The sequence below is a fragment of the Anolis carolinensis genome, chromosome 6 (assembly GCF_035594765.1).
Source record: "Anolis carolinensis isolate JA03-04 chromosome 6, rAnoCar3.1.pri, whole genome shotgun sequence".
Classification (NCBI taxonomy): Eukaryota; Metazoa; Chordata; class Lepidosauria; order Squamata; family Dactyloidae; genus Anolis; species Anolis carolinensis.
The window spans coordinates 99085884-99112375 of NC_085846.1; the positions used below are offsets into that span (position 1 = coordinate 99085884).

Consider the following 26492-nt stretch of genomic DNA (forward strand, 5'->3'; position numbering starts at 1 on the left):
GATTGGAATCTGAAATTCATTTATTTTCCCTCTCTCTATTTGTGTGTACATTAAAATGATATGCCATCTGGTTGTCTATTCAGTTCTGTGAAAAGATGACAGTTCTAAAAACAGTTTTGTGAGATGTGCTAACGGTGTGCAGTAGCCATTGATTTTCAGCATGAGCAACATTTCTTCAAATAAGACCATAGTTTCCTAAAATGATTTTTGACCCATCACATTAAAATATATGGTTTCCGGAGAACTCACCTGTGCTGGAAAAAAAAACAGCTCAGGGCATGTTTGGCTGTAATGCGAAACCACTGGAAACAAGCCATGGCAAACAATGCCCTGTGTGCCACGGTCTGATCTCTTCCAGCATGGCCACAAAAAGATCTGGCCCTTCTACCTCTATTTTAGATTAACCAGAGTTTATTGTGTTGTGTGATGGAATGATATTTCAATGCACTATATAACAAATAAAAAAGATTTTAAAACAGTTAATAATCATTGAAATAATATGTTGTTTATTCTTTCAGTCACTTCCGACTCTTCGTGACCTCATGGACCAGCCCACGCCAGAGCTCCCTGTCGGCCATCGCAACCCCCAGCTCCTTCAAGGTCAAGCCAGTCACTTCAAGGACACCATCCATTCATCTTGCCCTTGAGCAGCCCCTCTTCTTTTTTCCTTCTCTTTCCCCCAACATCATTCTCTTTTTGAAGCTTTCCTGTCTTCTCATTATGTTGCCAAAGTACTTCAGCTTTGCCTCTAATATCCTTCCCTCCAGTGAGCAACCGGGCATTATTTCCTAGAGGATGGACTGGTTGGATCTTCTTGCAGTCCAAAGCACTCTCAGAAATTTCCTCCCACACCACAGTTCAAAAGCATCTACCTTCCTTCGCTCAGCCTTCCTTATGGTCCAGCTCTCGCATCCATAGGTTACTATGGGGAATACCATTTCTTTAACTATGCAGACCTTTGTTGCCAGTGTGATGTCTCTACTCTTCACTATTTTATCGAGGTTGGTCATTGTTTCTCCCAAGAAGTAAACGTCTTCTGATTTCCTGGCTGCAGTCTGCATCTACAGTAATCCTTGCACAATACAAAGTCTGTCACTGCCTCCATATTTTCTCCCTCTATTTGTCAGTTATCAATCAGTGTGGTTGCCATAATCTTGTTTTTTTTTTAATGTTTAACTGCAACCCAGCGTTTGCACTTTCTTCTTTCACCTCAGTTATAAGGATCCTCAGCTCCTCTTCACTTTCAGCTATCAAAGTGGTATCATCTGCATATCTCAGGTTGTCAATGTTTCTTCCCGCAGTTTTAACTCCACATTGAAATATATCAAAATGTAAACAGTTGAATAAAAAATATCGAGGGCCCATATTCCTGGCTTAAGAGAGACTGAAAAAACTGCCGAAACAAAAAATCCTGGATGTTGTTGGGCTTGTCTAATCTAACAGAGGGGAGGGGCTCTGTTTTGCACCAGGTGTTCCTGATCTACATTGACCCTGTTAATGCCACATGTATTATAATTAGCTTGCCATGACAGGACATGGTGAATTCGCGGGGTGGTCCATATTTCCAATCCTTCACATTATCACAAGACGCGTAATTTGCTTGTCTGAATGAGGAAAGATGATCTCCAGTTTGAGAAATTATATTTTGTGGTTTCTACCAAAGTACGCTGCATGTATTTAAATTCATGACTTACTCCCTGTAAATGAGTTAAAACCAATTACTATCCCTCAGTCTAACTTACCTTCTGATATTATTGTAAGCTACAATGTATAGAAGAAAACCTTGCATAGTTAAACTCTAGGAAATGGGACACAATAAAATCTAAGAAGTGCATATGTAGGTACATCTTCTTCTGAGCCTTTTGCAAATCAATTTATAACCTATGGTACTTTTCCAGAGTTATTCTTTTCCTCACACAGAAAGAGCAGGGCTCACTTTTGAAAATGAGGAGTATATGGAAGTTAGTAATGTATTCCCAAAATATGTATTTGATAGGAAATACTACATTCTTGACATTCCTCTCCCTGTCTCCCTACTGGTTTCTTTTCAGTTAGGCTCCGACAAACTTTGTTCACTGTCCTAAAGTGCTTGAGGCTTCCTATAATAATTTGAAAGGGCCTGGCAAATTAATTATTTTGCTCCTCTTAATAGTAATGTTACATCAGTATAAGGTGTACTTCGTGACAAACTGGGGTTAGTACTCTATGCATGTGGGGAAAGAAAGAAACTGAATCGCTCAGGAAAGAAAGAATGCTGCGACCATAAAAAGCTGAAAATTAGCTGAAAGGGCGACAGATGCTCAGAGGGATTTGTTAGAACGTGTCTTGGCAAAGTGGGCAGGAGCAGAGAAGTGGTGAGTCTGTATGACAGGACCGGGAAGGAACATTACTTTCCTAAGGGAGATTAGTCACAAAGTAAAGGATGGTTTCAGAAGCACCGAGTGAAAAAAGAATGGCCCAGAAATGAAGTGTTGGCAGCACCATCTGCTTTTTTGACCTATTAATGAGATGGAGTCCTTTGGCAAATTTTGTCACTTTAGAAGAGGATTCTTGTTTGAAAAGAGTGAAGCATTTCAATGTATGTTGTGTGTGTGTGAGCGAGAAGTTATCAATGTGCAGGCACGTGCCACATGTACATGCCTTCAGGTTGTCTGTCAATTTATGGCAACCCCATCAATTTCAATACTACATTTATATTTTAGAAGTAGGAATCACTTGTAAATATCAAAACAACAAAATTAAGTGGTCGAGCAATATTCCTTCCTTCTACCTAACAAAGCACAACCTGGAAATTTCCCTGTTGTGTCTCTTCAACTTGGCCATTTTCAGTTGATTGCCTCCAGAAAGTTTGGACTAAAACCCCCATTATCCAGATGGCCATAGTGGATGGAAATGATGAAAATTGTTGCACCTCAAATCAGCGTGTGCTTTGGGAGTTTGATAGTTGAATCATAGTAAAAGGAAGCAATCCTAAGCATTCTCTTTTATTAGATCTTTCTACCCAACCCTCACCTATCTAATATAAGACACATCTGGATCTTGACCTTCCTAGTAGGCTTGGAAGGGGTGGATAAAAGAATGAATGAGGGATGTGGGAAGGAACAACAGCAAGAATGTCACACTATTTCGTGGATTTAAATGGTCTGGCCATATAAAGGATTGTTCAAACTTGTTCTCTCTTGTTCCAGAGGACAGGATTAGACTGATTGGGAAGACACCTGCAAAGAAGTGGATAGCAGAAAACATTGGGAGAAACTTCTTAAAATAATATTTATTTGACAGTGGAAAATACTGGTTTGAGAGGGTGAGCTGGATGGTCAGTTGTCAGAGATACTGTATTTAGTGATTCCCCAATTCTTGTCCTCCAGGTGTTTGGAACTTTCATTCTCAGAAGCCTCAGCCATTTTTTTGCCAAAGGTTCTGGGAAATAAAGTCCAAAACATCTGGAGGACCAGAGTTTTGGAATCACTGCTATCTCATTGGTGTTGTTTCTGGACAAAATATCTACATCTGGTAATATAAAATATGTAGTAATCAAGAAAAAGAAGAAGGGCAGGAGGAAGACACTATGAAAAAGTATTATCTTTTCTGCAGCAACAAGGTGTTCAATTTCATAGGGTGCTGTGGGGAATGAATGTCAGAATTCTTGCTATTGGCTTTGGCTGCTGAATATACTGAGGATTTTTTGGACGCATTTCAAGCTATCCTGGAATGGAATGCATCCACATTACACAATTATAACCGTTTCATACTTCTTTAACTCTCATGGCTTTATATCAGGCATGGGCAAGCTTCAGCCCCCTCCAGGTGTTTTGGACTTCAACTCCCACAATTCCTACAGCCTACTGGCTGTAATGTTGGGATTTGTAACATTGTTTAGTCCACTATATGATCAGAACTCTCTGGGAGATAATTCTAAATATTGCCCAAAGATCTACATGTGGAACCATGGCATTTAAAGTGGTATCAAAGTTGTGGCATTGTGTAGTACGGCTGCACCTTTGAACCAGTGGGAGTCCAAACATATGTGGTGGGCATACCATTTACACCCCATAGTTATAGCACTATGATTCTGCTTTAACAGCCATGGTTTCATCCTGTGGAATCCTGGAGTTTGTAATTTGGTCAAGTATTGGAGGAGGCCTCTGACTGAGAATACTAAATCGCCCTCCCTAAACTGCAAATCCTAGGTTTCTATGAGATGGAACCTTGGCAGCTAAAGTGGAATCATAGTGTTATAATTATGTAGTGTGAAAAGGGCTCCTGATTTTCTATGTAGCTGCCTCTCGTATCTAGGAGACCAAGTACTCTGTGGACTGATGCTTGAGTCCAAGTTCTTTCTTAATTTTAGGTGATCACAGGAGGAGGCAGGAAGAGTAACAGCGAAGGGTGAACCAGTTGGGGAATGACAGGCAGCGGCGAGTTTGATATTGCTGCATTCAATTTGCCTCTATGCTAGCAACAGGCATTCATATACAAATAGAGCTGAAAGCACATTCATAGCGTTTTATATGTATATCATTATCTAAATTTTTTAGATTAACTTCACTTCAGATCTCAGTTATGCAAATGTGTATGGCGGCAATAGGGAAGCATTGTATTCTCAGATGGCAAAAAAACTGGGTTATTGACTCATGAATTTTCAGAAAGTGTACGATAACTAATATTAATCTCACAAGAATTGTGCACTTGGCTGCCTTAAATATATTCGGGATCAAAACACTATTATTTATGCTGTCAGTCAGAATGGAATATTAGACTAAAAATACTCTTTATTTGGTAGGAATAAAAATGGAGTCTCTGAAAACACTCCAGGAGTATTTAATAAGCATTCTTGAAATGTGAACAATTGAGTCTAATAAAAGTTTGCTGCTTTCCTCCATATATCTCTAAACGATGCTAGTGGAAAAAGTGTAGGAGTGCATTTTTATGTCTTACATTTGGATGTTCCCTCTTTCTCTAGAGTTTAAGGCACCACTGCAGCTTTAGAATATCCCTGTTAAGGTATGTTATGCTGAAATATAGCAAGTTGCCAAAGGCCACTTAGGAGGAATTACAACATCTCCCTGGTGGAACCCTAGTAACATAGCAGCAATCCCACCACATGGAATTTGTATGTCAGTAGTAGCTTTGTGTCTCAGTAGTAGCTTGCTCTTAATGAGTCTAAACAATCCTACTATTCTAACACATATGTCATTATTTGCTGATGTAGCAGACTAATTATCTATTTCTTTACAAACCATGGCTGCTGAAACTAGGGCTGGGTTATCAGTGGTTCACATAGTTCAGTTTGCTTCTGGCTAAGTCCCCAGCATCAAATGTAAAGGGTGCCATTTGCTTCTTTTTCATTCTGTCACTTCCCGTATCTCTTGATTTTTCTGTTTTCACCAAGATTTTGTGGATTACATATAAATAAAATAAAATATATGGGGTCAATCTCATTAAAGCTGAAGGGCTGAACATAGGTTTGCACATGAAGCTCTCTCTGCCCCTATCTATTGTGCCTTGTCTTTTTATTTATTTATTCATATCACTACTTCTGATACCACTAGTGCTAGAATAAGGGAGGTTGGGGGATCCATATCTTCCAACTGTCCCAGTGTGGCACAGATAGTCCCAATTAATGCCCCATCTTTTTAGGTGCTTTAAAATATCCCAGTTTCTCTCTTTTCTCCCTCAGAATACATTGGGTGCTTTTAACTGAGTTCAGAGTTCAAAAGTAGTTTGCATTTAGTTAACTCAAGAGGAGAGTGAAGTTTGCCATTTCCAGTCAGTTTGGACAAAAGTGATCTGCTGCAGCCTTTGCTAAAGTGTATATTCTTCCTCATTAATAAAGTTTACCAGCTTGACTTGAATATTGTTTGGCCATACATGTCCTAGTATTCATCTGTGAAATGTTCGAGGGTATGGGGCATGTGTCTTATTTTTGGTACTGTTGAAAGTCCTCACTTCCTTAATCTGACTTTGTTTTGCCAAATTAACCACGTATCTGTTCGGTTATCCTGGTAATGCAAAGCCCTCGGATCTCTTTTTCCAACCCTGGGTAGACATTAGGGGTGTGTAATAGTTTCATTAGTTGTTGCAAGTCGTATCAAATTTGTTAAATTCGTACTTACACCGCGATATTCGATGTGCAGGCATGGCCCACAACAAAAACTTAATAATTGAAGCATAATTAATAGTTTTTTGTTTGAATTTTGTAAACCTCGGAAGCCTCCCAAAGTTAGTTTTATTTTCAGCACAAAAGCAATGCCCAAAAGGCATTCCTCTTTAAATTAATGGCCTCTCACCATTGGGAGAGGGAAGCAGCAGGGAAAAAAGCAGAATTCACTGGGAAAGAGACTGAGAAAGCATAGAATTCTGGGAAGTGTAGTTTGGGAAGCTGATGAGCCCTATGCCAAGAAATTCATAAGGCCCTGCCCTAAACTACATTTCCCAGAATTTTGCTCAGCATCAGAAAGCCCCAATCAGGATAGGGGAGAAATTTGTCCCTCCGTAGCAGCAGCCAGACAGAGTTCCGATGAATTGTTGAATCTGCAAAGAGGAGGACTGACTGATACTTCTAGTGGGCTGATACTTCTAGTGTGCTGGATTGGGAAGAAATCTCTAAATGGAAGTTCTATTGGTTAATAAGAGAGACATTCAATGTGATAGCTGTTGTGGCTATAACAAAGTTTTTGTCAAAATTTTTTAAAATTCCCTAAAATTATAGATGTATGAATGTTTTTGAAAGTTGGGGGCAATGATCTCCTGTTATCTTGTGTCATTGTATAGAAAATTCAAAGTGATAGCTCTTGTAATTTTTTTTAAAAAATGTTGTTTAGAAAAACTTTGAAAATCCCCCAAAAATCCATGGATAAGTAAAACTTATCCCAAACTTGATGGGATAACAGTGGTAAATGTGTTCTATTATTGTAACAAGTTTAACCTCAATAGTTGTAAAAATTAGGTAGAAAGAAGCCCCTGAAGTTTCCCCTGAAGTTGTGCAATTACTTTAACGAAAAAGTAACAAAATTTTGTTGCTCTTGTTATAGTAACTACATTTTCACTAACAATACTTTAGTTTAGAAACATTTTAGAAATGAAACTCTGGCACCCCCTAATTTTCTAATGAGTTTTGAAATTTTTTTCATCGATCGCATAGCCCTAGTAGACATATATACTTACACCTTTACATTTAATATATGTGCCACCAAAGTGAGTGGAGATGAGAGCGATCTGGTTGCAACATCTGTCACCCCATTTACATTTACCTTTACATTTGTATGTACGTACCATTCATGAATCATGCCGTGGTTAAGTAGGTAATTGAATCAACTTCCTCCCATGTTACTAATCCAGTAGTTCCCTTACTTTCGTCCTCCAGGTATTTTAGACTTAAAAAACTCCAGCCAACTTGGCCAACTATCAGGAATGTTGGGAGCTGGGAGTTCAAACCATCTGGAAGACCAAAAGTTGGAAACCACTGCACTAATCTGTTCCTGGGTCTGATTCTTTGGAGTTCTAGTCAAACAAACAAAGAAGCCACAGTCTGTCTAATCCTATTTCCAAGCAAGTGTTAGAACTTAGTTGTAGTTTAAGACAACATTTTTGTCTTGATGCTTATTAGCAAGCCTGTTGAATAGCCAACTGTTGATGCATGAGAAAACAAGTATGCTAAAGTTAAAGGAATTGTTTGACACTCATACATGGAAATGGAGTGCAGTACCAATTATGTCTTAGTTCAGCTGTAATCCACACATCTGGAAGGTTATTTCTACTATTTTACCTTGGTAGGTGGAGTGATCTATAAGACTGTTCAGCAGCTAGTCTGTACATGCCAAAATACTCCCCTCCCTGCTCTGCACAGCCGTGCTGACAAGGCATCTGCTTTCACTACTGATTTGAGAATCCACTGGAGACAGACAGTTGTCTGTTGTATCTAATACAGATTTACGTTCCACAGGTCTGGTAAAACAAAAAAAGAGAGAGAGAGAGAATGTTAAAAATCTGCCACCCAATGCTTTTTGTTCAAAAGAGATCAACTGGCAACGCTGCCGTTTAAATGCAGCTGCATAACGCACCACTTCTTCACTGACAAGCCTGCTGAAAACGGAAGACAGGAAGGATTGGGGTTTGGGGTTTGTGTGCTTGTGCATGCCTCTGCTCTAATAGCATATTTGTCCGGTGTAGCAGGTAACATTCCTGCATATTCATGATGTCTAAACCTTCGCGCTTAGCCAGACCGTTGTCTGCTAACTCTGCATCCAGGCTGCCTTCTTGTAGGAAAGAAGACTATAGTAGCAGAATGAGAAAAACTAGTTTAGGGGAAAAGATTTTGAGAGCCGGCAGTGAAGGGAACCTGAATAAGAAGCAGTCACAGCAACAGCAGCAGGTGCAAAAGACAGAAGCGCTCCTTTTGAGAAGGGTTCCTGTTGGGAAAGGTAACACTCTGTTTTTCCTTCTTAATCTAGCAGATCAGACTTGGCAAAATCCGGCAAAGTAGCCATAAAAGCATATTCATGTCAATAGGAGGAAGGCACAGTGAGACCAAACCCTAGTGCCATGTTGCAATACCCTAACTGTATGTAATATAGGCTCTCGGGGTAGTATATAGGTTTTGCTTTGGTTTGTATTTAAAGTATTCTTCTATAGGTTATTGATTTCTACAGGGTGATAGAAGTAGAGAACATGTATCAATTTTTATAGCTTTAATTACTTTTTAAATGAACTGGTTCTTACTGTGTAGTAGAGCTTCAGGGCTTGTGATGAAAGTAATGCTGGAAAATGGGACCTGCAACTGTGAAATGTGGAAAGGATCAAGCTGGTAAGCATACCAAGTCCTCTACATGCTGAGAAAGCCTGTAGCATGTGAAATCTAGCAAATAAGCTCTGGAAATAGCTCTTACGAAATGCCACAGGGAGGGATACATTTAAAAGATTGAGCAAAGATGAGTGAGGGGACTAAGTGGAGTAATGCATGATATTATGCATCTCCAGGATTTCCAAGGAAACTGCCTAAGGAATGGTGCCATGATCGTAGTCTGTAGATGTTCATAAGGTGTGAGGATGGATTCGTGAGTTATTATGAAATAAAGTCATTTTTTTCCTAATTGGATTTTAAACAACTTTTCATCTTATAGTCATAATGGAAGATCCATTATGCAGGATCCTTTTCTTTCATAATGCCTATCAACAGCCCATTCTATTAGAAGCCTGTAGCCGTTACATTATAGACTTGTAACTTGAAACTGCATTCACATACTTGCATAAAGTCACTCAACATCAAAGCTTACCATTTTTTTTTGTTCTTGGGAATAATATGTTTTTAAAAGATGCCCCCTCTTGACTTCTCTCTCCTGTTTCATGACTGTTATTATTACACGAAAAAATGAGAGAGTTGATGACACTTGATATTACCCAGTGAGATGGAAGATGTGTTTGCACCAAAGGCACCATTGGGTCTGATAAAAGGCAAAGCAGGCACAAACAGCAAAACTCCACTTTTGGAGTGCTTTTAAAGTGTGTGGCCTTCCTTGTAGCAAAATGTGCAAATTTGGCAGCTAATGTGGAAACCTTTCTTTGATCTGACTGAAATGATAAAAGAAGCTCTAAACCTTTATTTGAAGAAAGTGTGGGAGAGAAAGGAACTGTAAGTATCAGTAGTTATGGTAGTAACAGCAGCCACAGTTTTATTTTGGACTTTGTCGAGAATAGAAGGAAATTGTAAAGATACTAAAATTTAAAGCATTGATAAAATCAAGTCAGCACTGCTTTAAAGCATTGACCAGAATGTAATGTCCTCCTTCTGCCTTGGTTCTTAGCTGTTTTCCTCTGAATGAGAAATTGCGGAATAAATAAAATTACCTCTGGTGTTGCAGTTTGCATCTTTAAAACCAGGACACCTTTTAGCCTTAAAAGGAAGAAATGGCTGCTCAAGCAGTTTGTCAAAACATTACTTTGCCTCTCCTTACATTTCCTTAAATGTTGTTTTAAGATTAGAAGTTATGCGGTTTTATAGAATATTAAGTGATCCTTTTAGGTGGCATGACATTTATGAAGCTCTTGAGGCATGTTTTTACCTGCTTCCTTTCAAGTGTTTTTAGAGCTACATAATATGCTGTGATGAACAGCTACAGCTAGTACTGCCTACTATTAATGCTGTTTTAAATTTACTATGAAGGCTTCTATAGAAATAAAAACTGGTAGCTAGAAGTCACATCTTGTTTGAGCTTTTGGAATTCAGAATCCTATGATTGATTTTTTGGAGCATGAAGTAATTCCTTTTATATATTGTATTTATGGGTTTCAGTACAGTACACGTATGCATGAAGTAAGGTATTTCAGTAACTTTGGCGAAGAAAATTAATAATAGGTCTATGTTAATCTTAGTTGGTGTCAAGAGATACATATAAACTATCACAAAAATATTGTGGTTGTGTGTTGAAAATAATGCTGATAATAATTCACTTGAGCTGCACTACAGTCAGCTATCGCATATGAGTAAACACACTGAACCCTATTGCACTTCTAAATAAGCATGTGTAGCATCAGAAATTAGAATACTTCAATTCTTGAACTAAAGCTCTTCCAAACCCCTCCATCAGTATGGCCATTAGTTTTGTTAGTTGGGACATTCTGGAAGTTGTGGTCCAAATGGTAGCATTTCCATGCTGCCTATAGAGTTGCTGTGTTGTGATGTTATTCTGAAGAGATCTTGGAAAGATGGGCTTGTAGGGCTGGAAGTTTCTGGAAAGCATAGAAAAACAAGAATTACCAGGTTCTACATAGTGTGGCACAGCTCTAACGCGACTCAGAGCAGAACTTGGTGGTGCTGACCAAAAGACTCAAGGAAGTCTAAAAAGTATCTGTTTTCAAGCTCTGATTCTAGGTGAAGGTCTAGCAATGTGCAAATGGGTTGAAGCATGTGACAGTGATGCATTGTCAAAGAACCTTAGTAATGATGAGGCTTGAAAATGGTTCTTCTTGGACTGAGAGTGTAGCAGTGAGTGTGTTTAAAGGTTCTCCACCTCCTCCTGATCATTTGTCTTCTCCCCCAATAATGGGACACAAAATCAGTAAAAATATTCATATAAATGTTATTTATAAATAATTAAACAATCTGTAGATTTTGAACTATTTAAAATGCATTTAAGGACCAATTATAGAGCAACAAAAGAACACAGCAAACTAATAAAAGCCCATCACAGTGAATTTCTAAAGATCTACTGGAATGCTCTTACTTGCTGGTGCAAGGAGATCATGAAGGGAGCCATTATAGCCCATTTAGGGATGGTTTCAAGTCTGGGAGTAACCATGAAGACAGCCTCACTAGCTAAACCTGAGAAGGACCTTCCCTGGAGATTTTGAAGCTCTAATGCATTCATGAAGGGAGGCAGGGTCCTTTCAATGGTGTGGACCTAAGTTATTTTGCATGTTGTTTGAATGCAAAAGTGTTAATATCGGGTACATCCATTATCATACTAATCTAAAGTATGTACCGTATATACTCGAATATAAGCCAACCCAAATATAAGCCGAGGCACCTAATTTTACCAAAAAAAACTGGGAAAACTTATTGACTCGAGTAAAAGACGAGGGTGGGAAATGCAGCAGCTATGGCTCAATTTCAAAAATAAAATAGATATTAATAAAATTGCATTATTTGAGGCATCAGTAGGTTAAATGTTTTTGAATATTTATATAAAACTGTAATTTAAGATTTAAGACTTTAATAAGATAAGACTGTCCAACTCTGAATACCTATATACTCAAGTATAAGGTGACCTGAATAGAAGCCAGCCAGGACCCTCACTCGAGTATAAGCCGAGGGGAGCTTTTTAGCCCTAAAAAAGGGCTGAAAAACTAGGCTTTTACTCGAGTATATACAGTACTTATTCATCTAGTTATGTATTTTAAATTGGATAATACCTGTCTGAATCAAAACTTCTAGCACTTCCTACACAAGAGCTCATGGGTTTTCATGCTGAGCTGAATTCTGTGACTATTGGAAGAGTCCCATGTTTATTACAAGCCTGTAGACAGCTGTTTCTCATTAGCCGAAGGTTTCAAGGTGGAGAAAAGTCTCTGTGGCTTTAACAATAAATGTGATGAGTGGTTGATTTGTTCCTAAGCAACCTTGGCTAAAGCTGGGGTCCTGTTAAACTAAATGGAGAATGTCTGGTTTCACCTGTGTGCATGCATTACAGCAGAGTTTTAAGAATGTGGATTATTCAGTGTGGTTCTCTGGATATCACAACATTGGGATTGATACATTTCTCCTATGAATGGGGTTCAAGGCAGTCATGGCATGATTTCAATCCAGATTCACTTTAAAATTCAAGAAGTCGTGCTATTGAAAACCTACTAATACAGTCATCGTATTAAAATACAGTAGAGTCTCACTTATCCAACATAAACTGGCCGGCAGAACGTTGGATAAGTGAATATGTTGGATAATAAGGAGGGATTAAGGATAACCCTATTAAACATCAAATTAGGTTATGATTTTACAAATTAAGCCCCAAAACATGTTATACAACAAATTTGACAGAAAAAGTAGTTCAATACACAGTAATGCTATGTAGTAATTACTGTATTTACGAATTTAGCACCAAAATATCACGATGTATTGAAAACATTGACTACAAAAATGCGTTGGATAATCCAGAATGTTGGATAAGCGAGTGTTGGATAAGTGAGACTCTACTGTAACTGTGTTTACAGCAAACTAGAATATGGGATGACAACCATCTCGATATTTAAGAGCACATCACACAATACTGCCTTTTGCAGTTCATTCCTGCTCCCAAATAGGAGCTTCTTGTTCTCTCAGCACACTACAGTATGGAAGTATTAAGGAACCAGCTGTGTGGGAACAATCCTAGAAAAAGCAATGTGTTTTCTCATGATATTTTATTCCGAGGCATGCAGGTTGCAAAGTCCCTCTTGTGATTAGTAAAATTTATGCAGCAAAGGGTTGCCACCAACTATCTTTCAGTACTCCCATACCTATAACTTCTATGGTTCTTTGACTCTGCATATCGTTTCCTGGTTTCCATCAACTGTGGGCAGACATAGTATTGTCCTCTTCATGTAAGAAATCATTGTACCTATTAAATTTGGTGCTGTAAGTGATGGAAAATTTCATTTCAGTTCATTTTGAGGAATTCATAAGCATCAAATATTAGACATCTAGAATATGATATTTTTAACATGTGAATGCAGGAGAAATGGTAACAAATTGATTTATCCATCCCTTTCAATGCAGCACTATCTTCTGAAATGTGTCTTGTAAGCAGGACTGGTTCAAAAACATGGTCCCTCTCATTTTCATTCTGGGAATCCTTTCCAGGAAAATGCCATGGTTGATGCTTTTGAAGGATCAAAGAAAGGCAATAGGTCTCACACATCCCTATCGTATGGTAGATTATCTATTGAAATTGTAATCAAGTCACTTTTGGCACCTAACTAAAGTCAGGTCAGAAGCCAAACTGATATGAATCTAGAGAACAAGGTCTCGCCCAGTAAACCCTGGCATGGAGTTTTATCCAAAAAGGAACTGAAATGTGTTGAAAGTTGCTTAAATTAGTAGGCTCAAATGGCTGTTACATAACACTACCTCCTTAAAGGCTGTTGAAAAAACAGTTGTCAAATATCCATTCCCAGATGCTCTAATGCGCCAGGAATTCAAGGGTTGAGAACATGACCATATATTTCCAGTCCTTGTGCTCATCCCATCAGGCAACATGAATGGAAAGAAAACCATTGTCATCTGATATGACAGAACTTGTCAAGGGTCAGACGCCAACTTAGAGCAAAATATAGTTTATTTAAGTAATAACTCAAAAACAGCTCAGTAAATTGTCAGAGGCTTAAAACACTTATTCTTTAGTGTTATCAAGCAGTCAAAACAGAAAAAACGCCAAAAACATGAACTGGCAAATAATCCGGATTAACCAGAGATATAATCCGGATTTAACATAAAGTACTTGAACTCAGCCCAAAAGCATAAAACGGGCTTAAAATGTCAAAACAAAAAAGGTAAATCGCTACGAAGCCCCAAAAGCTTCCCCAAAACCCAGTAGCGATTCCATACTGAATCAAAAACCCAAACCGGGCCAAAAGCTCTTTGCCGTTAGCGGCACAAAGAAACAAAACTGGAAAACGCTGAGGAATTAGCGGCAAGCCACTGCAGAGTTGAAAACCAGGCCAGGAGCCAAAGGAGCGTAGCATTGTAGTGAAGTCAAGCCGGTCCGAAGTCGGGATAAGGGAACAGCGTCAGGGTCGGGAACGAAGCCAGCAGTCAGCAACAGTAGACAGCCACGGAGATGAGAACGATGCCAAGCCGAGTTTAGGAGCGAAGAGACAAGCCAAGTTGAGATTCAGTCCAAGGTTCAAAGGGTGAAGTCATCACAAGAAGGTCCACGTCATAGCACAAAAAGCCAAGACAACGAAGGCGAACAGCTGCTCATGCAAAATAGTAATAACAGTGCAGTCCAGGAAAACCCACACAATTCCAGCCCTCCGTTGAAGAATAACCCAGATCAAACTTACATCTGTTGCAAAGTCCCAAGCCAGTCTTCAGAATCACATACAGGAAACCCAATGGCGCCCAGCAACACCTTGCCACACGCAAAGAATAGTGGCCAAAAATCCCCAATTTATTTAGGTTTCCTTGGGCGTCTAAACTTCCAACGCCCTAGGGTCAGGTGTCCCAAGTTCCTCATCAGAATCTGAGCTCCAAACAGCCAACGCCCTAGGATCAGGCGTCCCAAACTCCTCATCAGAATCAACATCATCCTGCCCACACCCAACTCTGTCCACACCTGTGGAACTGCCCTCATTCCTCCAGGCAGACCATGTGGGATCTGCTTCTGAAGATACCCAAGCCTCTCCAGCATCCACAGCATCCATGGACCCAGATTCCTCCTCAAGATCCTCCGGAGCCCGTGCCCAATCTATGCCAACTTCCTGTGACACCACCGGTTCCTCAGCATCCATTTCCACCTCACAATCCCCTCCCAAGTCCCCACATGAATCCTCCTCAGAAGACTCCCCATCAATCTCCCTGATTCTATTCCTGTGTAAATCTTCCAGCGAGCCCTCCTCGCAAGGGTTCTTCCTTCTTCTCCTTCATCAGCCTCAGAAGACCCATTCACAACAGAACTAATACATCAACTACTGGCCCAGTAAAGAAGTGTTTGTGTGGGAAATAGAATACAAGCCAGTGCTCATAAATAGGCATATCATCACAGGCTATCACTCATGGCCGAGTATGATTGCCTTCCAAATGCAGAGTCTTGGTGGTGGGTCCTAAGACTGTAGAGACCTGTTTTAAATCTGCAGTGAGGACATTGATTTCCAGATGGAAGGTGTTCCTGACAAGTCTACAGCACTGTTGGTAACAGCTGATCTCCAGTTGGAACGCTCAAGAGCCACAGCTTCCCAGTTCTCTGGGTCTATGCCACAGTTTTAAGGTTAGCTTTAAGCCCATCTTTAAATATCTTTTCCTGCCCACCAACATTCCGTTTTCCATTCTTGAGTTGAGAGTATAGTAACTGTTTTGGGAGATGGTGATTGGGCATTCGGACAACGTGGCCAGTCCAGCGAAGTTGATGATGGAGGATCATTGTTTCCATAGCACTGGTGCTTCTTCCAGAATGCTGACATTTGTCTGCCTGTCTTCCCAAGAGATGTGCAGGATTTTTCAGAGACAACACTGATGGAATTGTTCCAGAAGTTGAGAGTGACATTTGTAGATGGTCTACGTTTCACAGATATCTAACAGTTAGGACGACAATAGCTTTATAAACAAGCATATTGGTATCTACAAATGTCCCAATCCTCAAACAAGCTGTACTTCATTCAAAAAAATTCTGAACTTGCAGAGCTCAAACAGTGTTGCATATGCAATAGGCATATACATGCATATATATGTACTAGTTACATTAAGTGTCAAAGTCTAGCAGATTTGCTCTGGAATACTACTCATGCTTATGTTTCCATGAATTGTCCCTAACTCATATGTGCATGTTCTATATTTGCTAAGTGTGTCAGGTGAAAACTATGCTGAGGATATTAAGAGTGATCGGGGACTGCTTAAATCATTGTCTATCTACATTTTTTGCAAATGAAGTCCTAGCACCACTCTAAAGTACATATGAAGTCTTCCATTGTTTATGGGTTTGTTTATTGAGGTGTGAACTAAAAAGGTTGGTTAAATCAATGCTTGGGCACCAGCTCAAGACCTATATGCCAGGAGTGCTACAATTCACAATCCTGTGGGGCACAGTCTGGCCTCCATACGATTTTCCAGCACAGAGTTTGGGAGTTTCTTCTTTGGACTTTAACTACCAAAGCCCTTCAGCTAGTATGACTATTGATCAAAGATAATAGGAAATTGTAGCACAGCATTTCTAGATGGCATCAGGTAAACTATTGGGACTAATTCCAGTTGTTTGTCCCAGCTAGAACTTAAATGGGCGTTACACCAATGCTTATGTGAAATCCATTGATTCAGTGATACTGTGATAGTTGAAAAGGATAGGGTTTAGATTTTTGTGTGGAATAAAAGAAATCCTATTCTTGTGATAAGGAGGATGCCATGGTAGGTGATGTATAAAGGCCAGTTATAAGTTACAATCATCCCTTCACATAATAGTTATAGTTGAATTCAATATATCTCACTTCTGAGTAGAAATCCATAGGGATGTGCTGAGAATTCCAGACCATACCCTAATATCAATCAGAATCTTTAGTTTGGAAATGTAAGAGACACCAAATAGTTTCGGTTTACTTTGCAGTACCTTTGTTACTATGACACATATAAATTTGCATGAGGTTACTATGATGAGCAACTTATAATCATGCAGTAGTACTTAAACCTAATTCTAATTTTTGAGTATAGTGCATTGTTTTAATCATAATTTTGGTGTCTTGCATGTTATCTACAGCTTTTATTGAAACCATCTGCTACAAGATGTAATATTTTTACAAAACTGTGGCTCTTAGAAATAAATATAGTTTCTGCTTTAAATGCAAGACATTTCACTCTTGGGACACATCAGAAAAGTTATGCTTGTGGTTTTATGTTAGAAGAATGGAGATGCTTTGATATTTTATGACTCAAAACATAAGGCCATTAAAATATGTTGTAACCAGTTAACCAGACAAGGTGTTTTGGGGATTTTTTTTCCAAAAAATAAAAATTATGTATTATGGCTGTAGTTATGATGATGACAGAACCTCGATAGCAATTAAATTTACTCACAAGGATATCTTAGAAATGTCTTTAATGCTAAGTTACTACTATACAACAAAGTTATGAATGAAGAAAACTCCGGCTACCCTAAAACCCCACCTCCTCAACTCCTGAACGTTCCTCCAGTTTGAGCTGATTTGTGTTATCAGGCTCCTTTTCATGCCGAGATCCAGATGTTTTCATTCTGTTTTCATTCCTTGACCTTGGTTGTGAACTCGTCGCATGGAGGTGTTTTGGTGTCTTGAACACACTGGATACAAGTTCATTACAGTAGTCACACAACTGAAACCATGCTCACTGAATAGTTTTATGGATGTTAAGGTGTTCTTTCCCTTTTGAAAATGATGTGCCAAAAGTATTGATATATTGAAGAACTGGACAATCTGCAGCAAGAAGATATTATTTAGAACGCGGTTGACAATATTTGATGTGCAGCTGCTACACAATGGTTTTATTATGTTCCAGTTCTGAACTTTTATGGATTATAATCATCAGGACTGTTGGTGCTGGGGCAAGATTTGTTCCTCACTTTCTTTAAAAAAGAAAGAAAAATTTTAGGTAGAAAGTCACCTGATCTAAGCAGGTTCAGTCTTGGTTAGTACTTGGTTGACCGTAAATAAATCCCGGGTGCTCTAGGCTATATTTCAGAAGAGGAAACTGGTAAAACAGCCTCTGCATATTCCTTACACTAAAAAAATATGAAATTCATAGGGTTTACATAAGTCAGCAGATGATTTGGAAGCACTATGGATAAATAAACAGATGACCTAAAGAAGACTTCTAAAAAATTTTGGATTACTGTCTGCAACTTTTAGTAGATTGCCAAGGACCTGTTATCAGCCGTAACCACCCATATGGGAACAGGTTATTCTGATCTGATTGTATTTGGAGGAAGTCGATACGATTTGAAGAAACTGAATAGAGGTGCTGACTGGATAATGACTACATGATGTTTTGTACAGAACTTGGAAAAGCCAGGAGGATTAACTGTTGTTTGTGAGAATGGGAAGTCCTTGAAATACTTCCCAAAGTCTCTCAGATAATATACCAACTGACTATGCTGCCTGAAGTAGAATCATAGAATCATAGAGTTGGAAGAGTCCTCACAGGCCATCTGGTCCAACCCCCTGTAAGAAGCAGGAAAATCACATTCAAAGCACCCCCAACAGATGGCCATCCAGCCTCTGCTTAAAAGCCTCCAAAGAAGGAGCCTCCACCACAGTCTGGGGGAGAGAGTTCCCCTGCCGAACAGCTCTCACAGTCAGGAAGTTCTTCCCAATGTTCAGGTGGAATCTCCTTTCCTGTAGTTTGAAGCCATTGTTCCGCGTCCTAGTCTCCAGGGCAGCAGAAAACAAGCTTGCTCCCTCCTCCCTATGACTTCCCCTCACGTATTTGTACATGGCTATCATGTCTCCTCTCAGCCTTCTCTTCTGCAGGCTAAACATGCCCAGCTCTTTAAGCCTCCCCTCATAGGGCTTGTTCTCCAGACCCTTGATCATTTTAGTTGCCCTCCTCTGGACGCTTTCCAGCTTGTCAACATCTCCCTTCAATTGCGGTGCCCAGAATTGGACACAGTATTCCAGGTGTGGTCTGACCAAGGCAGAATAGAGGGATAGCACGACTTCCCTGGATCTAGATGCTATACTCCTATTTATGCAGGCCAAAATCCCATTGGCTTCTGGGAATTGGAGAAGTAGCTTCTTTCACATTTGGTTTTATCCCCACCCTCAAAAAACTTGGTTCTGGGGTAATTAAATTTTGGGAAATATAAAATAGCTACAGCCATTTAAAAATTGCCATTCTCTTTTGCCACATACTAGGTGCTGCCCAGTAACTGAGTATCTAGAGATAAATACATTTTTGCTGTGGGGGAAATTGTTTTTGCAATATCTCGTTTTGTTCAGACTATAGAGTATCCAAAGAAAGGGCTGTGATTGAAACAGCTCTTCTGAAACATATGAAAGGTTTAAAAAAATTCTGTAAAATCTGAAGTACTAGGGGAAAAACACATGTAGATTTCTTTTCTGTTTTAAAATGAGAATATTTTACAAGTTGCTCTATTTGAAAGTATCCCTAATGGAGTACTAGACATCCTATGCTATTTTTTGGATGGAAAAGATGAAAGTGGAACTTATAGTATACTAGCTTGGAGACCCGGCGGTGCCTGAGCTTTTAGAAGACGGCATTGTTTTGTTTTGGGATGTTAGGTAATATCACTGAAGTTTGGTCCAGATCCGTTGTTGGGTGGGTTCAGTGCTGTCTAGATAAGGATGAACTACAACTCCTAGATGTGAGGTCAGTCACCCCCAAACCAGGCCTGTATGCACAGCTGGCCATGTAGGGCCTGTGTGCCAAGTTTGGTCCTGATGTAACATCAGCTGGGTTCAGTGCTTTCTGGATGCAGATGAACTACAACTTCCAAAATCAAGGTCCAGTCCCACTAATCCCTGTAGTATGTTCAGTTGGTCATGGGGCTTCTTTGTGCCCAGTTTGGTCCCAGTCCATTGTCGGGGGGCATCACAGTTTCAATGAAGGTACTGCAAATCCCATTATCCGTGGCAAGTTTGGTCCAGATGCATCGTTGATTGTGTTAACAGTGCTCTCAGGATGTAGATCAAGTACAACTCTTGTAAATCATGGTGAATTTTCCCCAAATCTCTTGTTCAGTTAACTGTATGCCATAGGAAAGGGTTAAGGTAGAGGCAGTGGGCATGATCATGCAAATTAAGGAACCCTGGGATGTCCATTCTGGAGGAAAAACAGAACATCTACGATTAAATTGTCCCCACGTGAAAGCCTTCACTTGGGTGAGGGGCAGAATGGTATTTGTGGAGAACACTGGCAGGGTTTGTGCTACATGTCCATGGTACTCACTATCACCTGCATGTCAGTGGAAGGAGAGCCATTGGTGTCTCTTACTCAGTGGGAACTATAGCTGTTTGTGGAGGTTGGATGCTGTCTGTGTAAATGAAGACCTCCTCCGCATATACACATACACATTTTTCACTTTTATTATGTGTATAGATATAGATATGGATGTTGAAACCTTATTGGATCCTCCTGAAACACTTTGTTTTAGGGGAAAGGTACTGCAAGTAGACAGTTTTTAGAGGTCTGAGTGTTAGACTAAGATTCCAGGAAATTTGGGAAACCAAGCACAGCCATGGAAACCCACTGGGAGTCCTTGAGCAAGTCACGCTCTTTTAGTTTCAAATGAAGGCTATGGCAAACCTCTTCAGCTCCCAGTGGTAGAGTCACCATAAATATGAGTTGAAATGAAGGCACATATAACAACAAAGAACAGTATTAGTGACGGGCAACAGAAAGATCCCATATGCCTCCATCTGTTTCTATGGCCCGTTTGGCTCCCACTCCAAATATGATGTTGCTTCCCAATAGTCCCTTTCATGTCAAACTACATCTGGCATTCTGTTGATTTTTTAAACATAAAATTCAGATGACTGCCAAATATGACTCTACTGTACTGTATGTTTATAACAGTAATTACTTTTATACTAGCTATCGTGAGCAAAATGTATTTCCTCACAACTTACAGGCTACATAAACTTTACTGCTGTCCTATTAGTAGAATGAACGGAAATGCAAAATGCAAGAATAGCTTCCTATATTAATCCTTTTATGATAAGATGAGTAGTTGGGCAGATTATTTTTGTAGGCTATTTATTTTTCAAGAGAGTAAATAGATTTAGTGCAGTCCTGTGTGATGTAATCTCCCTGGTGGCAGTAATATATGGTACGAATGTGGATGAAGGGACTCTGTTCGAAATACTGTTTTAGTCTGGCTCAGAATGCCGGCTTTCCTTTGAAGCTTATAAAAATATCTGCACTCTACCAATGTTTTGTAAGTCACTTTACCTCTCCTGCTGGGCTGTGTGTGTGTTTAAGGTTAAGTATTCCTTATCTGAAATGCTTGAGACCAGATGTGCTTTAAATTTCAGGGGTTGGGGGGAGGGATTTTGGAATGTCTATATTTGCATATACATACATAATGAGACATCTTGGAGATAGGACCGAAGACATGACATTCATTTATGTTTCATATTTTACATTTTTACGCCATATTTTTAATAAATTTCTGCATGGAACAAAGTTTGTGTACATTGAACCATCGGAAAAGAAAAGTGTCACTATCTCAGTTACCCATGTGAACAATTTCAGATTTTGGAATATTTTGAATTTCTGGGTAAGGGATGTTCAACCTGTGCTTCTAACATTCTATGTCCTTTTGAGCAATGAGACCATTAAATAAAATGGATTAAATCGTTTAATGGATTAGTAAAAGCCAATGTTCGTACTGCAGATTAATGAAATTGCTTCCACTTTGATAATTTTGGAGAATATCATACAGAAGAGATAAACTGGGTGCTGAAAAAGTGTCAGAGTACTGTTCTTAGTCTCTCTTTCCACACTTACCTGTTTTCTTTTTCCTCCTTTGTTGATCAGATAGTGAAAACTCTTCAGAAAAAAAGTAATTAAAAGATTCATGGTTTGAACTAGGGACAAAATTAGGTTAAGGTAAAAAAAATCAAAATTATTTTGCCATTTAAGTTAATAATAGCACTATCCTATGGACATCTTCTCAGATGTCTATTTCATTGAATTTAATGTAAATTATGCTAGTTGAATGTTTATAGGATGGTTACTTGTTCATCAGCATCTGTGCTTAGTAAAGATTAAGGTTTTCTCCTGACATTAAGTCTAATTGTGTCTGACTCTGGCGGTTGGTGCTCATCTCCATTTCTAAGCCAAAGAGCCAGTGTTGTCTGTAGATGCCTCCAAGGTCGGCATAACTGCATGGAGTGTCGTTATCTTCTCACTGGAGTGGTACCTAGTGATCTACTCACATTTGCATGTTTTTGAACAGCTAGGGTGGCAGAAGCTGGGGCTAACAGCAGGAGCTCACACCACTCCCCAGATTCAAACCACCGACCTTTTGGTCAGCAAGGTTCAGCAGCTGAGTGGTTTAACCTGCTGTGTCACCAGGGGCTGATTGAATTTCATGTAAATTATGCTAGTTGAATGCTTATAGGATGGTTACTTGAATGTTATTCACCAGTATCTGTGCTTATAAACAAGAATTTTCTCTGGAAAGGGAGCAAATCTCAGTGTTTGTAGTACGCAAGGAATATTTGTGCTGTGCTTTGTCCAGAGTAGTGTGTAGAACCAGAATTTGTAAATTGCAAAGCTAATCGCAACCCTAGGGATAAAGGCAGGTAGAAGGCAGGGATCAGTGTACAGAGACATCTTCCCTCCATCAAACTAGTTGGAAATAGTGAGGTGTTCCTTCTGTGTAGCAAGCTGGTGATACTTGTCAGGAATGGGAAATGTGTGCCTCTTCAGATTTTGTGTTGTAACGTCCATCAGCTCAAGCCAGCATAGGAACTATAATCTAGCACCATCTGGAAAATCAGAGCTTCCCAGTCTATACGTAATATAGGACCAGATGTATTGGCAGCCCTTTGTACTCCCACAGGTTCCAGTTTGACTTTTTCAATTGACTTTTCTGGATTATGACTATAAACAATGGCATTTTCTGTATGTTCCTTCTTCCTCACTCTAAGGAGTTGTTTACTTTTCTGTTTATGCATTTTGCTTTCTTTTTGTAGCCTTGTTCTTCTTTCTAGTTTCCCCCGCATAGAGACTTGCTGATAGATTCCTTGCTCCTTATTACCAAATCTGCTTCTTTGCTATGCATCTCCCTTCATTCCTTTTCTATCTCTTATCATGTTTTATTGGTCACTCTATCACATTTATTGGATACATAAGGAAGGAAAACACTTTCAATATTATTAAACCCTAAAATTATGAGACAGAGACTCTCTCCATCTTCCCCCTGCACTGGAAAAAAGCTTCAACTGAACATATAAGAAACAATACATTATATGTGCTCTTTATTTGCGTTTGTGTTGCTTGACCCTTAGGCTTCTTGTGTTCCTGCTTCCCCCACACCACATCATTGGATCTCATATCAGACTACTTAGTAATAACATGCCGTCTGGGTTTCTAAAATAATTATTTGGCTTGCAGGCTCTCGTGAAAAATATTACGTTCTTGCATGACATAAAATCAAAAGATTATTAAAACAATGTGGATAGAGGAAATCCATAACGAAACATTCCTCGAATTCAAGATTTAAGATAGCATGTTCTTCTTTTCAGTCATGCTTCCTTCTGGCAACAGGAGCCCGTCCAAAGACATAAATAATGGTACTTGGAAGCCCATTCATTTCTCGAGGAGGTGGCCTTCAGGCTTATGTTCAGATATGAAAGCTCAGCATTTACTGAGACAATCAGTAAACCCATGACCTGGTTACAGCTGGACAAACATTGTGTGGGAACCAGAACTTTAAAAAGTGTAGTGGTGGTGGTAATGATGATAATGATCATGGTCAGGACTCAGGGCCGGCCCCACTAATGCGGCAGCTGACGCCGCCGCCTCGGGCGCAGGCCCGGGGGGGCGCCGTCAGGCTGGGCGGGAGGCGGGGCACCGCCCTGACGGTGCCCCGCCTCCCGCCCAGTGCGCCCTGGCCCGTCTGGCCTGCTAGAAAAGGCCAGACGGGCGAGCGGGAGTAGCGTGGGAGGCGGGGCCAGCTCTGACGCCGCTCCCCCCCCCGCCCAGCGTGCCTTGGCCCTGCCTCCCACGCAGCGTGGGAGGCGGGGCCAAGGCACGCTGGGCGGGGGGGGGGGGAGCGGCGTCAGAGCTGGCCCCGCCTCCCACGCTACTCCCGCTCGCCCGTCTGGCCTTTTGTAGCAGGCCAGACTCAGCGGAGGTTTCTCCAGGCCGCGATTGCGGCCTGGAGGAACCTCCGCTGAGTCTGGCCTGCTACACAAGGCCAGACGGGCGAGCGGGGGTAACGTGGGAGGCGGGGCCAGCTCTGACGCCGCCCCCCCCGCCCAGCGTGCCCTGGCCCCGCCTCCCACGTTGCGTGGGAGGCAGGGCCAAGGCACGCTGGGCGGGGGGGGGGGGGGAGCGGCGTCAGAGCTGGCCCCGCCTCCCACGTTACCCCCGCTCGCCCGTCTGGCCTTTTGTAGCAGGTCAGACTCAGCGGAGGTTCCTCCAGGCCGCAATCGCGGCCTGGAGAAACCTCCGCTGAGTCTGGCCTGCTACACAAGGCCAGACGGGCGAGCGGGGGTAACGTGGGAGGCGGGGCCAGCTCTGACGCCGCCCCCCCGCCCAGCGTGCCCTGGCCCCGCCTCCCACGTTGCGTGGGAGGCAGGGCCAAGGCACGCTGGGCGGGGGGGGGGGAGCGGCGTCAGAGCTGGCCCCGCCTCCCACGTTACCCCCGCTCGCCCGTCTGGACTTTTGTAGCAGGCCAGACTCAGCGGAGGTTCCTCCAGGCCGCAATCGCGGCCTGGAGAAACCTCCGCTGAGTCTGGCCTGCTACAAAAGGCCAGACGGGCGAGCGGGGGTAGCGTGGGAGGCGGGGCCAACTCTGGCCCCGCCCCCCGCCCAGCGTGCCCTGGCCCCGCCTCCCACGCTGCGTGGGAGGCGGGGCCAGGGCACGGGGGGGGCGGGGCCAACTCTGGCCCCGCCCCCTCACTATTCGCCCTGGCCCCGCCTCCCACGCAGCGTGGGAGGCGGGGCCAGGGCACGCTGGGCGGGGCCAGGGCGCCGGTGGCGGGGGCGCTTTTCAGCACCCCCGCTTTACATCAAAAAATATCTCCGGCCGGCCCTGAGGACAATCATAGCGATATCAAAAGCAATACTAATATGCAGTATACTTTTTGGCATGTCTTCTAAAGCACTTGCAATTCTGAAGTCCTCTTTCCTTCATCCCCTCCCTCCCATGATACCCAACACATCTGATCGGGACTTCAAAATGGCAAGGTGGCAGTGATGGCTGCCACTATCCTCCTCCCAAAGCCCAGCTTCTGGAGGTGATTGGCAAGGAGATTGCTGTTGCTCTGCACCTTCTTGCACAAGCTCTGGTGAAGGTAGAGCAGTAGGGATGGCCATCGCTAATTGCCTCCCGAAACCCACATACTGGACAGTTTATGGAGATGATTGGTAAGGGAGATCACTGTTTCTCTGCTCCCCCTTTCCCAAAAACCATGGGATGGCAAAGCAGCAGTGATGACAATTGCCAACCACTTCCTGAAGCCCATGCACCAGCTGGCTTCCAGAGGTGGTCAGCAAAGTAAGTTGCTGCTACTCCACCCACCCGAAGTCCTAGATCACTGTGCGTACACAGCACCTCTGGACTTGAGGAGAGGATTGGTGGCAGCCATGGTGATTGCTAGTGTTCCCTCTTCACAAACCCAAGGCTTCTGTGTAAATATGCAGGAGAAGGAATTGTTACTTTTTGGGGTCATGGCAAACCTGCAAATAAACAAATCCACGAAAGGCAAAGGTCTATTTTGTTGTTTCTTAAAGACTCTGCCATGGCCCCAAAATTCTGAAGCAGGCGCCCAGTCCCAATCTTTGATGGGTTCCCCTACCTACTGCTAAGGTTAAGGGCAGCGTGGCGTCTAATAAAATAGTTAACTTTAGTTGGATGGACAATGTTTCATAAAGTTGCTTTTTGTCTTCTGTTAATCTCATTTAGCTGGCTGACCCATTGTGCAGGGTGCGCCTAATCTTGGGCCCACACATTAGAACCCTGTCAGCCTCCCCTTGTGGGACCTATAGGCTCTCCACATTTCATTTTCATTATGAGAGACAAGCAGAGCTTAGAAAAGTTACTGTTTAAGATTACATATTCACAGTTTGGGAGTAATCCTGGATTTGGCTATGAACTTGGAGGCCCAGCTATCAGCAGTGACCGGGAGTGCTTTCGCATAGTTAAAGCTAGTGCAGCAACTTTGTTCATTCCTGGAGAATTCATATCTGGCCACAGTGGTACATGCCTTGGGTACTTTCTGATTGAACTTCTGTAATGTGCTCTACATGGGGCTGCCTTTGAAAAGTGCTCAGAAACTTCAGTTGATCCAAAGAGCAGCAGACTTTTAAATGGGACTGGCTACAGGGAGTGTTCAACTCCTCTGTTGCAACAGTTCCACTGGTCGCCAACATTTTTCTGGGCACAATTCAAAGTGCTGGTTTTGATCTCCAAAGCCCTATATGGACCAGGTTATCTGAAAGACCGCATCTCTTTCTATGGACCTGGTGGACATCTATGATCTACTTGGGAAGGCCTTCTATCTGTCCCACCATCCAATCAAACATGTTTGGTGAGAACATGGGAGAGGGCCTTTTTGGTGGCTGCTCCCAGACTGCGGAACTCCCTCCA

At 41.6% G+C, this 26492-nt stretch overlaps 1 protein-coding gene across 8 annotated transcripts in view; it reads left to right on the plus strand.

Moving 5' to 3' along the window:
- Nucleotides 1-26492, plus strand: part of kiaa1217 (KIAA1217 ortholog) — a 387178-nt gene that overhangs the window by 97498 nt on the left and 263188 nt on the right. Inside the window, exon 1 of one of the 8 annotated variants that reach the window (XM_062983743.1) lies at nucleotides 8066-8423. The exons of the other annotated variants lie outside the window; for them this stretch is intronic. Within the exon in view, the coding sequence (XP_062839813.1) occupies nucleotides 8195-8423 (229 nt within the window). The 5' untranslated portion in view covers nucleotides 8066-8194. Of the gene's footprint in view, nucleotides 1-8065; nucleotides 8424-26492 lie in introns of those variants that run through there. 8 annotated transcript variants of the gene reach the window in all.